Here is a 14,431-nt window from a genome sequence, read left to right on the forward strand (position 1 = left end):
GGAGAAAAAGATCTATTTACTCTAAGATCCCTTTTCTGTACTCAGTATTCTGTACTTTCTATGATAACTGCAATGCGATTGAAAAACGCAGAGAAGAGGAAAAGAGAGGGAGGAAACCAGGAAGTTGGGGAAGCAGGAACTCACCTGCCTGGAGCCCCAGCAGACCCCAGGTTTTCACAGACAGCCGTGCTGCACGCCTGTTTCCAGAGCAACAGGAATAAGAAGATGAAGAGAAACATGTCCTGGGTCTGAGGATAGCCGTGGGGTTTTAGATGAATAGAGGCCCAGTTTTCTTCCCATCTAGACTTTTTGGGGACAGAATTGAAGTAGATATTAAATCAGTCTATCAAAGGTCTAATACTCATAATGTTAATCGCTCAGTCATGTCCAACTCTTTGCAACCCCATGGACTATAGACCACTGGGCTCCTCTGTCCATGGGATTCTTCAGGCAAGGATACCAGAATGGGTTGCCATTTCCTCCTTCAGGGGATCTTCCTGACCCAGGGATCGAACCAGGGTCTCCTGCATTGCAGGCAGATTCTTTACCGTCTGAACTACCAGGGAAGCCCCCCGATAGTCATAAGCAAAGGCTGATACTGTTAATTATCTTTAAGGCTTTTGTGTTTGTATTTAGGATTGTTTCACTTTATCCTCAGTTAGACTCCTTCCTCATCTTAACTTTCCCACCCGGGGACTTTGGAGTCACGCATATTAACATGACAGGAGTAGGACATCGTCTGTGCCGTTAAAATGCCTAGTAAGGCTAGTTGAACAAGATGTCCCTCTCTGCTGTTTTGCATTCTTTGCTCTCCAGGATTTTCTTTCAGGATAAGACAGAATGGATGTACTGGGGAGGCCAAAAAGCTTGTTTGGGTTCTTCTGTAAGATGTAATGTAAACTCAAACAAACATTTTTGGCCAACCCAGCATAAAAAGGCATCAGGTGATTAAAAGGCCAGCAAGATCCCTTTTCTTATTCATCTCAATCTCTTTATAATATTTGACCTAAATAGTAGCAACAATAATAGAAACTCTTTTTAAGAAATCTATTTGCATAATAGACCTTGAAACTTTAAAGTGTTCTCTGTAAATTGTTTGTGAGAAGCAAATCCTCTCTTGAATCAGCTTACCCTCGGGGATTATCCTCAAGAACAAAGACTATTTGAAATGCTGAAGAGTGTTTTCAAGATGACCTTAGGAAATATTGCTCCAAAGTGGTCTAGCTTTTCTTTCCAGAAAAGAATTTAAAGACATCTGTTTACTTTGTTTCTCCTTTTTATTTTTTTTATTATTGACATATTCCTTTTGAAAAAAGGAATAAACCATGTTGCCTTTTGAAAATAGTATCAGCAATTTAAGGGCTTCCATGGCGGCCACTCCAGTGTTCTTGCCTGGAGAATCCCAGGGACAGAGGAGCCTGGTGGGCTGCCGTCTATGGGGTCACACAGAGTCGGACATGACAGAAGCGACTTAGCAGCAGCATGGTGGCTCAGTGGTAAAGAACCCGCCTGCCAAGACAGAAGACACAGGTTTGATCCCTGGGTCAGGCAGATCCCCTGGAGAGGAAATGGCAACCACTCCAGTATTCTTGCCTGGGAAATCCAATGGACAGAGGAGCCTGGTGGGCTACAGTCCACCAGAGGAGCCTGGTGGGCTATGCAAAGGGCATGATTTAGCGACTAAACAACATTGGTAATTTACAACCCCTTTTGTGGCAAAAACATTTAATTTGTAAATAGAAGAATTAGTATAAGTCACACTATTTTGAAAAAGAAAATAATTTTTGGCCACAAAGTTCAGCTTATAGGATCTTAGTTCCCCAACCAGGGGTTGAACCCATGCCTTTGGCAGAGGGTACAGAGTCCTAACCACTTGTCCAGCAGGGAAATCTCTGGAAATTATTTAATTGACTTACACATCCTGCGTCCTGGCCTTTGTAGAAATCTGTGGGGATACAGTGGGAAACAAGGCAGCTATAGTGCCTGCTCTCGTGCAGTATATGTTCCTGCAGGAGACAGAACGTAAAGCAGTCTGTAGAAAAGAGGAGAAGGTAGATTGGAATCAGTACAGACTGTGCAAAGTGCCAAGAAGGAAATAAACATGAAGATACCAGTGTCCGGTGGGGAAGGGGAGACAAGACAGTGGTGTTTTCTGATGTTGGAAGAATGCCCTGAGCCTGCCTTTCACAGAGGTGGAGGGAGGCACTCTCTAGGCAGAGAAAAAGGCAAAGGCTCAGAGGTGGGAAAGGGCTCTGTGGTTTGAAAACTGTATCTCAAATGATCTCTCTCTTTAAGAGCAAGAAGAAATCACCAAGATGCTTAAAACAAACAAACAAAAACAAATGCAGGGCCTCCCTGGTGGTCTAGTGGTTAAAAATCCACCTGTCAGTGCAGGGGATGTGGGTTTGATCCCTGGTCCACATGCTCCCACATGTGGCGGAGCAACTAAGCATGTGTGCCGCAACTATTGAGCCAGCACTCTAAGAGCCTGAGTGCTGCAACTACCGAATCCTGTAGGCCCAGAGCCTGTGCTCTGCAACAAGAGAAGCCACCGCAGTGAGTAGCCCACATGTGGCAATGAAGAGTAGCCTCGGCTGACTGCAGCTAGAGAAAGCCCACAAGCAGCGATAAAGACCCAGCACACAAGAACACACAAAAGCAAAAACAAACAACAGCAGCAGCAAAAAACACTGTAGCTAAACTCATGTTCAACCTTTGCTCTAGGACACCTCCCACCACAAGAAAACAAATTAATATTTCTATTTTGTCTTTTAGGGGCTTTTCCACCTACCAAGGGCCATAAGGAAGCTGTTTCCAGGGAGATGACCCTCAGCAATATGTGGATATTTCTCATACAGTCTTTTGCATTTTTGTCAGGCTATATGTGGTACAACATCTTTCAGTACTTTTACCATTGCCTGTTTTAGGAATTGACTTGGACTTGTCATGGTCACCATAGGAATTTGGACTTTCATGAGCGTGCATTATTTTACATGTGCAAATCAGAATATTAAAAAACAAGCAAAGGAGATTCAATGGATGGATTAATATTTATCCCCCTTTGGGATATTTTTAAACTCTACTAAAATGAGGATCAATAATATAATGACCTGCTAATATGTTTTAAGGACTTTTCATGTTTTAAAACGATACACTCTACCACCCATTTATGCAAACATCACATTTGGAGAAGAGGAAATCATCAAATCATCCTAGAAGACTATCTGAGAGAAATTCTGTTGCCACCAGGTGTATGTGATAATCTTTCCCAGGCTCAGAAAACTGTCCACGTCCGTTCCTCTTAGCTAGTCATCTCTACTAGGCAGCGCTGGGGCACGCCCTCACCTCCGTCAGCTCTGGCTGTGTTCCCAGTAACCTCGAGAGGAGCTGGTTGGCACCTTCGAAGAACTGCTTCCCTGTCGTTTGCAGCGATGCCCCAGTCCTCAGCAGCTCCATGAGGTTCAGTGTCAAGCATGCCCCCGGGGGGCAAAGCAGTGTCCAGTGACACATTCTGGTACTAGAAGGTGTTCTTCCAGAAGACCAGCTTAGTCCAATGCCGTGTTTACATGCATTCACGCTGCCCCTTGTACAGGGAGGGGGGGTTCACTTGATTTATCTTTTTGTATAGAAGGCATATCATAGATTGATCATTGTCTTTTACAAAATGCACTTTTATCAGATGCATCTACAGCAGAGGATTAGCACTATAGGTTGGAAACAGACGTGAACATGATCAGCGAGTGGAATTCTTGAGAGGCTGCCTGTCTGTCTGCATGTTGATCTGGGCGCTGACGCCCTCCAGCGCCATCTGCACTGGGCACCACGCCGAGGCTTCTGTCCCACTCAGAGCCTTTTTTTTGTTAGGTTTTGTTTTCTTTCCATTTTGCATTTTAGCCTCAAATGCATATGGGGACAGTTGAAATAAATTAAGGCATTTAACTGATCAAGTTAAGGTGAAATAGACTCGTTTAATATAAGGAATATAAGAGCTAGAGCCAGGCACTGGCTTCCAATGGTGACACGTTCTCACACGACACCCCCAGAACCTGCGTTTGTTCCCTTAGCACGTCAAGGAGCTGCCTGTGTCAGAGTGGCGTAACCAGGAGAGTCCAGCAAAGAGGCTTCCCAGTTTCTTTCAATTGATCTTGGAGAGGATAGAGTCAAGTTCCTATTTCTAGAAAACTTTTTTTTTTTAACAATGTGTGACTATATTCATATGATTTACCTCATAGGAGAACCAAACACTCCTCAAAAAGTGCTGGCACGGTGTCAGCTGGTCACCTGCACTCCCAGTGTTGAGAGAGAGCTTGTGTTTTGGCTTGGAAGTATAGGACTGTTTAGACCCTGGTGAGTCAGCGTACTTGTCGGTCATGAGCATTGTGATGCCCCTGTCGTCGGTAATTGTACAAATGACAGTTTTGAGAAGTAGGCCAGAAACTAAAAGTAAAGGCTATTGTTTTCTATTTTTAAATAAAACCAAAAAAACCAAAAACTGAAAAGATGTGAATTTTCTCCCAGTTATGTGGGAAAGGCAAAGCAACACCAAATAAAAGCCCCCAGCAGCTCCATTCAGTACAGAGGTGAAAGACTGCTTCATTACTTGAAATACCTCATTGAATAGTAGACAGCTACCCGGTGAAATGCAGAAGACAGTGTTAATATGTTTGGTTTGGTAGTGGTTGTTATAAGATGCAGTTTTTTGGAAATCTGAGCAGTTTGCTATATGTGTTTTACAGTGACAGTAATTAGGTAAAGCCAATCTCAATTAAAGGTATGAAGGATGATAGGAAGCTGGATAGAAACTTAAAGATGCTTCTGTTTGAGGCCCAGCAAACACTACTAGACAAGATGAATCGAAATTGTTCCCTTGAGAGATTATTCAGCCAGCTGGGGGATAAGTAGCTCACTGTGGAGTCTGGCATGCATAGTCCTAGCCAATAGACCTTTTTCGTCATTGCTAAGCAAACCACAGATAGAGTGGCCAGTTCTCCCATCCAAAAAAAAAGAAAAGAAATGCATACGTCAATGTGATTTAGGGCCACTTTTGCCATCACTGTTCTCCAAAGGAACATAATATTGTTTAATGTACATGTCAAGCAGACTGTTCTGTAAGATGCTTTTGTTTTCAAGTGCAGTCATTTCAGCAGTCTCTAGAGTGAAAAATACCAACAGATGTGTGAGTTAATTTTTGAAAATAGGTCTGTGAGTTGTAAATAGATGTGTGTTTGGTCTGTCCTATCCATCTTTGATTCCTTATCAACATGTTCTCTCTCTCCTGTTGGCAAAACATGTTTGTCCGAGAGCATTGATAGTGCTTTCTTCATCAGTAACTGGAGTTCTCCTGCTTGCACTAGGGAAAGTAAAGAGAGAATCTGTGTTTTTGTATGGCAACCAGGGAAGCAGGAATATGCCACTGTACAGAACCAAATTAAAAGTCCTAATCTGTATTTTCTTTGCAAAGTGAGATCAAAGGATGTTTAGAGAGTATACATTTTTGTCAAGGGAAAAGAAAATAAAACTGCGCCAGTTTCTATGCAAGCAGCTTGTAGAGTCTCAGCACTTCCTGGTCTCAGCCGATCTGCCTGGATTCACACAGCAGAGAGGGCTGAGATCTCCCTGCTGGATTTTGGTCTCCATGAGTCACAGTGATCGAGCATTGCTTGGCCACGGGCAGGCGCAGTGACTCCAGAGGGGACCACCCCAGCAGTTCACACTTAACTTCAGAAACTGTCATTGGTGTTAAAACATACAAATAGCATGGAGAAACCTATATGCCAATGGAAGGTAAAGAAAAATTACAGAAGGGAAAATGATGTTTTGGGTGAGCAAATAGTTGAGAATCTAAATAGTAGATTTTTTTTTTTAAGCTAGCTATGAGTTCCAATCTGTCATTAAGTAGTCTTTCATATTACAACCAACCCTTAAATTTTTCCATGGGAAAAGACCTAGAGATTACCGGATAGTTAATCCAGTAATAAGTCATAGTAAACCAAAAATCTAATTGTGTTTAGGAGTTTGAGTCCTTATTCTCATCAAACTGTTTTTCTTCTAGGGATGCATATTAATTAAAAAAAAAAAGATTTCTCTTGCCTATCTATTTATGACTGTTCATGAGTAGTGAAAAGATTTGGAAAGACAGCTTCAGGAAGAGGAAACACAAAAACCTGAATAATCCATGGGCTAGAAAAGGAATCCATGAATAATCAAGAGCTAGTGGTATTGTCATTTTTTTTCAAGTCTTTTTGTGGAAATGAAATGTTAAATCACCAAATGTAAACCTCAAAACATCACTGTAGTATTATAGCATTTGGATTGGTATTGCAATGCCTCTTCATTCTTTGTTCACGCCACTCACATCTTGTGGATTTGTCTTGGTAATGTTTCTGACAATCATTTCCTTACAGACTGTTCTAAACTACTGGGACCTGGTTATAATTGTAGAAAGTTAATCATGGATAGTCTTATTGGATTCTTTTTATATTTAAGAAAATTTTATTTATATTGCTAAGTAGGAAGTTATTTTCTTCATTACACTATAGGACTTCGCTCCAGAGTTACCATTATGAGTATGTCAGCTCTAGTCTACAAAGGATGGACAAAAATGGTTCGCCTTATTTTCTTGCAATGTAGTGCTGTGAATTTTACATCTGTTAACAGGAAAGGCAAAGTCAGAGCCACCCTGGGCAGCAAGTATCCTGGTTTATTTTATGAGACAGTAGGGACTAATACGTTGGGACCAAAACCACCTAAATTGGACATTTTGGGGTCACAGAGGGGCCAGGTGTTCTCTGGAGCAGTCACTGGTTGGTGCTTTATTGCAGTCATTTTGCGTTGATACCCAACAGTTAGGAACTGGACCCTGGGAATAAGCTGAGGGTGCTGTACTATTGGGGGAGGGTGACTGTAGCCATACAGAAGATAAAATAAGGGTTTTTCTGCAAAATTTCCATTTGAGGATTTTTACATTTAATATTTTTTTAAAACAGTTAAAAGAGCAAAAAAAATATAAGTGTAATCTAGTTGCAAGATATGCGCACATATGTTGAATGGCTTTATTTTTATTGTGTAAAACTGTTGAACACATGACTGTAATGCACAAATTCTTTACATGTAAGGGATCTGCGCATTTTACAGTAACTCATTTTCATGACTGGGTAATGAAGCAGTTATACATTGACTCGCCATTGTTGTGTTAAGTGCTTCCCTTTTCTTTACAGTTGTTACAGAGTTGTATTTATTTTATACAGGTGGATTTTCCTTTTCCTGATGCCATAATGTTTACTTCAGCTTGTTGACCTGTCTTTCTTTGTCTATCTGCATGTTGTAATGTATGATAAGAATGAATGTAAAGGCTGTGGCAACTGTCATTAAATTTTGTAAAGGGCTGGTCACTCGTGGATCTATCTGGTTTATGAATGCATTTGGGATTATTTTAGTAACCAGATCACCTTTTCAGAAATTTAGATGTGAACACCGAAAGAAACATTTTTCCCAACAAATATTAATAGCTGGTTCTATTTTTTTTAATCTAGAAAAAATAAAGTTAATTTTTTTCAAGTAAAGTGCTTTTAATTCTTAGTAGTGGGGATGGGGTGTTTGTATTTTACTGGAGAGATTTAGGCATTAACATCTGTGGACGTGTATTATGGCAGTTGGATGCTGAAGGCAAACTGAAAAACCAAAAGAAAAAAACATTGTACTTCCTTCTTTGGTTTTAAACTATTCCCCCCACTCCTTCCCCATTTTCCCCATCCAGTGGTATAGTGGTAAATGTTGAATAGTCCACTCTACTAGAAAAAAAATTCTGTATACAAGTGTACATGTTTGTTAAAATTTTGCTGATAGCAAAGACATATAACACAGCTAACAAATAATAAGTATACTTTATTGTCAAGTCCATATAGCCAGTTCATTCTCCCAGGATGCTTTAATTGATTTTTGCTGAACTGTTGTAGCCAATCTTTGATTGCAATTCAGCCATAATTTGAAAAATGGAATTACATCATAATTACTTATTTCTCAAATTTATTGTCATTCAATCTGATACGTGATCTGATAAAGTGTTCCTTCAGTTCAGTTCAGTTGCTTAGTCGTGTCTGACTCTTTGCAACCCCATGCAGAAAAAATTGTTTCTTACTCTCGTGCAAATTATTCACACTAAAGTGAACCACATTTGGCTTCATTACTCTTTGTAAGCTTATGTAACTTAATTTTAATAACAACTGTTTAGTAACTGCTGGCAAAATTTTAAAATTTAGCAATCAGCTGTAGTGAGCCAGTGGGAGCTATCTCCAGCATACCACTGTCCTGTGCTTTTTTTTAAAATTAACTGTTAGTATCAAGTAAACTCACTGCTCAACACTAAGGGTCCTATTACTGACCCTTGCAGGGGCTTAATGGGTAGAAAGCATTAATATCAGTCCTACAAAGCATGCTTTTGTTTATTTTTTTTAAAGTTTTTTTTAATGTGGGTCATTTAAAAAGTCTTTATCAAATTTGTCACAATATTGTTCTCTTTTATATTTTTTGGCTATGAGGCATGTGGGATCTCCTAGCTCCCTGACCAGGGGTTGAACCCTCACACCCTACATTGGAAGGTGAAGTTTTAACCACTGGACAGCCAGGGGAGTCCCCAGAGCGGGCTTTTGATTTGAAGAATTTGACAACAGCAAATCTTTCCTCAAGTGCATGGGAAGCTTGCATTTTTCTAAAGTTGGTCCTTTGCTTTCATTTCTCAAAACTAGGTAAATTGATAATAGGCATCTCTAAGATTCTGTTTTGAGCACTGAAAACACTTATTGTTTAGATATTTGGAGAATATGTTTGATCCCACTGAAAACTTAAATGTATTTAAATATCTCACACAGTCTACCAAACAAGTTAAACAGTTCAAGTTCGGTCTGCCTCTTCTTTTTCTCTCTGGATGTAGGATGCTGTTTTGGTGAGGCTGTTGTTGTTTTCCCCAGTGTGGTTTCTGTGGAAGATGAAGAACAGACTGAGGACAGAGCCCTGAAAGCAAGTGTGAAGAACTCTGAGATCTGTTGCTGACCAGCCCTATTCTTCATGCGTTAGGAACAAAAGAAAAGCCATTGTTTTTAATTTCCACTTAATATGAAAATGTTTGTTTTCAGAAAATGTTTCTTCCTGCTGAAAAAGAAAATGTATTTTTAAAAGGAAAAAATTTCCTCTTTTGGCTATAAGAAAAAGTCAGCTGTATATGAGCAGGTGTGACCATATCATAACATGCTGATATGATATAAGTCAATAAATTTTTACCTCTCAGGACTTGGATAACCTTGTTCTTCACTCTTAGATGCTTGAGAAACAAACTGAGTATCAATTACCCAGATCATATTGAAACACACACGAATGGACTGTGGGAGGCGGGCTGGCTAACCACTGGAAATAAGACAGGCTCCTTTCCTAGTCAGCAAAATGCTCTTTATTAGCTGAGTAAACCCATTTTACAAAGGAAGAAACTAGAACCGTTTGGGTTTGTTTTTGTTTTTTTGATGGAAAGCATGAGCATATTACAAAGCTCCCTCCTGAGTTTTCCCCCGGAAAATTTCTGTTGCCTCTCCTTGGAAAACTTTCTGCTTTTTAGGTGTGCGATTCATTCTAGAGGTGGTGGTAAAGTTCTCACTGTTGAAGAGGGAGCTCTGGGCCATCCTTGTGATGATAGCAGCTGTCTCAGTGATGTCATTGAGAAATCACATGGCTAGGACACCACCCCTAAAATATCAATTGCTGCATCTTCATTCCTTTGTTTCATTTTTGACACCAAACTACCTGAAAAGGTCTTTATCTTCAGTTCTTACCAGTTAACACCTAATACTATCAGGGTCAGCTGATGGAGTTGGGAGGGGATTAGAAGAGGTTGAAATACTAGGAAGAGGAACCCAGGAGTGTTAAAAGACAAAGAAAATGCCAAAGTCTGCTGTCTACGAACAGGTACACACACCCCTAATCAATGAGGACCCCAGGGAGCATTCAGACACGGTCTTAAGGAAATCAGCTTCTGTGTGAACTGTCCTCAGGCTGCCATTCCTGCGGACTCACGTCTAGAGGATCACAGAGTGTAGAGTTAGCCACTCTGTGGCCCACCAGGCTCCTCCATCCGTGGAATTCTTCAGGCAAGAACACTGGAGTGGGTTGCCATTTCCTTCTCCAGGGGATCTTCCTGGTCCAGGGATCAAACCCTGCACTGCAGGTAGATTCTTTACTATCTGAGCCACCAGAGAAGTCTAGAGGATCCCCGCTGCCATTTTAGATACTCTGCCCTCTTGGCAGAAGAAAGACATGCCTCTCAGCCATTAGGCATCTCCCGGATACCAAAACAAAGGGACGATTCAAAATACTGGTGAAACGAGCCTCTTTTAATCAAGGCATCTAGAGCCCACAATAGGGCTTTTTCTCTTTCCCTGACATGTACACATCTTAATAAGGACAAAGAATGGCATTGGAAATGAGACATCTGGGTCTGCATTGGATCTGTTGAACTCTGATAGGTCCGGTGTGGAGCAGGGAGAGCAATGGCAACTTGGAGCATCCCCAAAAGCAGCAACCAAGACTTCTTTTGGCTTAGACCCAGGACTGGCACAATGTCACTTTGGCCACAGTGACTCGGGGCAGTATGGGAGGGCTTACTAAGGGTATGGATACCAGGAGGCATGGCTCATTTGGGAGCCATCTTTGAAGACCAGCTATCACAGTGAAACAATTCCTCAGCTATTTGAATAATTAAAAAATGCTACATGGGTCTAGAAGAACTCTCTCCCTTCTAAAAGTGCCCATAATTTCAATAATTGGAAATTTCTTGAGTCCGAATACTTTAAGAGGATTAGATCTGTTGATCCATCACTCATTCGTACAAATCACATTAATCAAAGGGACACCATCTAAAACTGGAGGTTTTGTTTGGGAGTAATCTTCATATTACTTTTGGCACTGATTGATGCATAACTCATTGGCCCTTAGAATTTCAGAGCTCCTGGAACTTTAGAAATTACCTTGTTTAGAGATGGCAGATTCCATTCTGGGACAATTTTGGTCCATTGCTGGTAGCATTAAATGACTGCTTAATTGAATTGTGGGGACTAGAACCAGGCCTTTTGATTTCCTTTCAAATGTTTTCCTCAAAACAGCAGATTGCCTCTGTTGGATTTCTGTTTTTAGTAAATGAGAGTTAAATCTAAATGATTAGGTATGCTTGTTAAAGGGGGTGATGGCCCTAAAGCCTTCTATAATTTCATTTTCCCCAATTTTAAACCAAACATAAGAGCTCCCAAACCCTAAAAGATTACTTTTTAAGATAAGATATGGTCCCTTCAGCTGTTACAGAAATACAATTAACCACTAAAAAAGTTGGAAACCCATGTTTTTTTATCTTTTTGGATATGGATATGAAATGTATTTTGTTTTTATTTTTGCCATATAGACTGCAACATAAAGAGAATGGCTTTGTTTCTGACTGAAGGGGATAGAGATTTCAGTCTCAACGATGGTTCCTTTCAGTTCTGAATTCCAGGTATGAAACCAGAAGCAGGTGACAAATTCTTTACTAGCTCTAGCACCTAAATGTCCCTTCATCATGGTGGCCTCTGAGTTCCAGGGCTTGTTCAAGTAAGAGCCCCAGACAAGTGGTGGAACCCAGGACTCGTCCAATGAGTTTGAATAGCACCCCCTTTGACAAGTTTCTTATTCACTCAACCTCATGCTCGTGTTTTAAATGGGAAAGTTTCAAAGAGGTCTCTTCAGTGTTAAATGAGATCATGTATGTGAAGCACATTGTATGGAGGAGCCTCAGTAAAGGAGGCTGTTTTATCCTACTCCAAGTAGGTTTAGCAGAGGACGTAAATTATTCTTACACCTAGCTGTGCCTAAGGGCCAAATAGCTGGTTTGGTGCATAGGAATTTTATCACTATGGCATATGCTATAATGCCCACTGTCTCATTTTCCAGAGTCCCAGGGAAACTGAAATGCAGTTAGCATAGCCAAGCTCCTAACCTCACCTAGTAGACACTATCTAATTATCTAAGGCTCCAGACAGCTGCAAGAAAAGGCTTTGTAGGCAGAGAGCCAATTAGAAAGGTGAGGAGGCTAGGGCATAAAGAGGAAATAGGACCTGCTAGACAGAAGACATTACATAGTCCTAATAGGGACCTATTTTTGCTTCTGAGACATGATGTCACTTGTGGTGAAGACCTTGAACTCATTATCAAAAGTGAGAGAAATAAAACTTCTAGTAGTTGGAAGCTACCCACCAGCCCACGGTTCTCTATGTATAATTCATATGATCCTAAATATAAAAGCGTGCGTTGACAGCATCCTAAAGATTTAGGAAGCTGCACTAATTGTGAAAACCTTTTCCTTTCTAGTTGCAGAAGATTCTGAAGTTTGTATCTTGAGAACTGACATTTCATCTTCCAGTTGTAAGTACGGTATCCTCAATTCTTGGAAATCTGGGTACCAGAAGGAAGTGAGCAGATTAGAATCAAATGTTGCTTGTGGTTATGGAGGTGTCATGAAGTACAGAGGGACTTTCAGCAGAGCTGAGACAGCAGGCATAGGTTTGAGGCCTGGCTCTGCTGAAGGTTGGAGGGGAGAAATGATAGAAAGGTGATGTTTCAAAGCCCAATCTGGCCCTAAAGGCCTTTGAGTTCCCAGCCAGATAGCCCTCAGGCTGTTCCATCTACCATTCACAGAACTTCTTCAGAGCACCAACGCCTGAAGGTAGAACTCCATGAGAAAGAGGACAAAGGCAATGATAAGAGGATGGAACAGGTCCCTGAGAGGAGATTTGGAAATACTTAGAAGCCACCATCCGGTGATGACTCATGGAGATAACACCTGTGTCTGCCCTCAAATCAGTTCAGTCATTCAGTTGCTCAGTCGAGTCTGACTCTTCGAGACCCCATGGCCTGCAGCACGCCAGGCTTCCCTGTCCTTCACCATCTCCCGGAGCTTGCTCAAACTCAGGTCCATTGAGTCAGTGATGCCATCCAACCATCTCATCTTCTGTTGTCCCCTTCTCCTCCCACCTTCAATCTTTCCCAGCATCAGGGTCTTTTCCAATGAGTCAGCTCTTTGCATCAGGTGGCCAAAATATTGGCGTTTCAGTTTCAGCATCAGTCCTTCCAATGAATATTCAGGACTGACTGACTTTAGGATGGACTGGTTTGATCTCCTTGCAGGCTAAGGGACTCTGAAGAGTCTTCTCCAATACCACAGTGCCCTGGCGCGGCACTATTCAGAGAAGCCCTGATCTGCCTTCTAACGATGAGAACCTAGTTTTGTTTCCCTAAAGAACTACTGAAAAAGGCAAGGGGCTGAGCAAGTTCATGAACGAGGAATTTATAAAGCAGTTTCTCTTTGGAGGCAAAGATGTGGTCTAGCTGACGCCTCAACCTGCAGAATCCATTCCATTTTAGATCAGGAATAGCGCCTGGAATAAATAGGAGTCCTACCTGAATAGTGAGGAAAAGTGGTGTGTCAGATGAAGTGTTGACTCAGATTGAGTTACCCTTTATTGAAGGAGGAAGGAGAGGAGTGACAGGCAGGCTCCCTCCCCAGCCCCACTGGGGCCACCTCTGTCACCGCAGGCAGGGATTCTCGCAAAGAGAGACCAGCTCAAATGGCAGCCCTGTGGGTTTTCATTTGAAAGGTATTTATGGTTCGGGTCGGGGTGGCAAGGAATGCTGTTTGTGGGCACAGGACAGCTATGAAGAACCTGAAAATCACAGAGAAGAAGCAAATGAAAGTAAAGGCCTTTGCTTGACTATTACCTGGGGAAGCAGGAGAGCAGGAAAGTCTACAGGACAGGGGAGAAACAAGAAGCATGGCCTCCAGGCAGCTCCCGCCGCCCGTTCAGCTGGGCGGTCGGGGTGTTCTCACCGGCAGGGTGGCATGTGAGGCTTCTTCTACCTGTGTGGCCCCTCCAGGGGCTCCAGCTCTTCCTGTCGACCCTGTACCCACCGCGCAGACCGCAGGCTCCGGATGGCCCTTCCGGCCCCCTCTCACAAAGCTCCTTGCCCTTCCCCTCCCTCAGGCGGCTGCCGTCGAATCTGAGGGCACTGGTGAAGGCTCAGGGTTTTCTCCGTGGATCTCTTCCCCCAGTCTGGGGTGGGGTCAAAGCCCCCCGGACAAACGTCACTTGGTTCTAGAAGCTTCTGTGTCTTTCCTTGACTGGTTGTTGTTGACGCGTGTGTTCTACCTGCTCTCCTTGTATGATGGACTCTCTGGCTGTTTGGGGTTGTTGTGGGTTTTTTTGTTTTAAAATTTCTATGATATTTCTTTGGGAAATAGCAGAAGGAGTTTCTGTGATCCTGTTTTATTTATCTTTTCTTTTTTTTTTTTTGCCTGCACTGGGTCTTCATGGCAGTCCATGGGCTTCTGTAGTTGTGGCATTGGCTTTAGGTGCCCTGGGGAATG

The 14,431-nt window shown here is 42.0% G+C and overlaps 1 protein-coding gene across 6 annotated transcripts in view; it reads left to right on the forward strand.

Moving 5' to 3' along the window:
- The window catches only part of LPGAT1 (lysophosphatidylglycerol acyltransferase 1), a 135,846-nt gene extending 126,563 nt beyond the window's left edge, over positions 1-9,283 (forward strand). For 5 of the 6 annotated variants that reach the window (XM_043922850.1, XM_043922849.1, XM_043922852.1 and 2 more), the window contains one exon: positions 2,776-9,283. In XM_043922850.1, the coding sequence (XP_043778785.1) occupies positions 2,776-2,927 (152 nt within the window). In that variant the 3' untranslated portion in view covers positions 2,928-9,283. The remainder of the gene's footprint in view (positions 1-2,775) is intronic. The other variant, XM_043922853.1, reaches the window with a different exon arrangement.
- Positions 9,284-14,431: the final 5,148 nt, after the last annotated feature.

The sequence above is a fragment of the Cervus elaphus genome, chromosome 14 (assembly GCF_910594005.1).
Source record: "Cervus elaphus chromosome 14, mCerEla1.1, whole genome shotgun sequence".
NCBI lineage: Eukaryota > Metazoa > Chordata > Mammalia > Artiodactyla > Cervidae > Cervus > Cervus elaphus.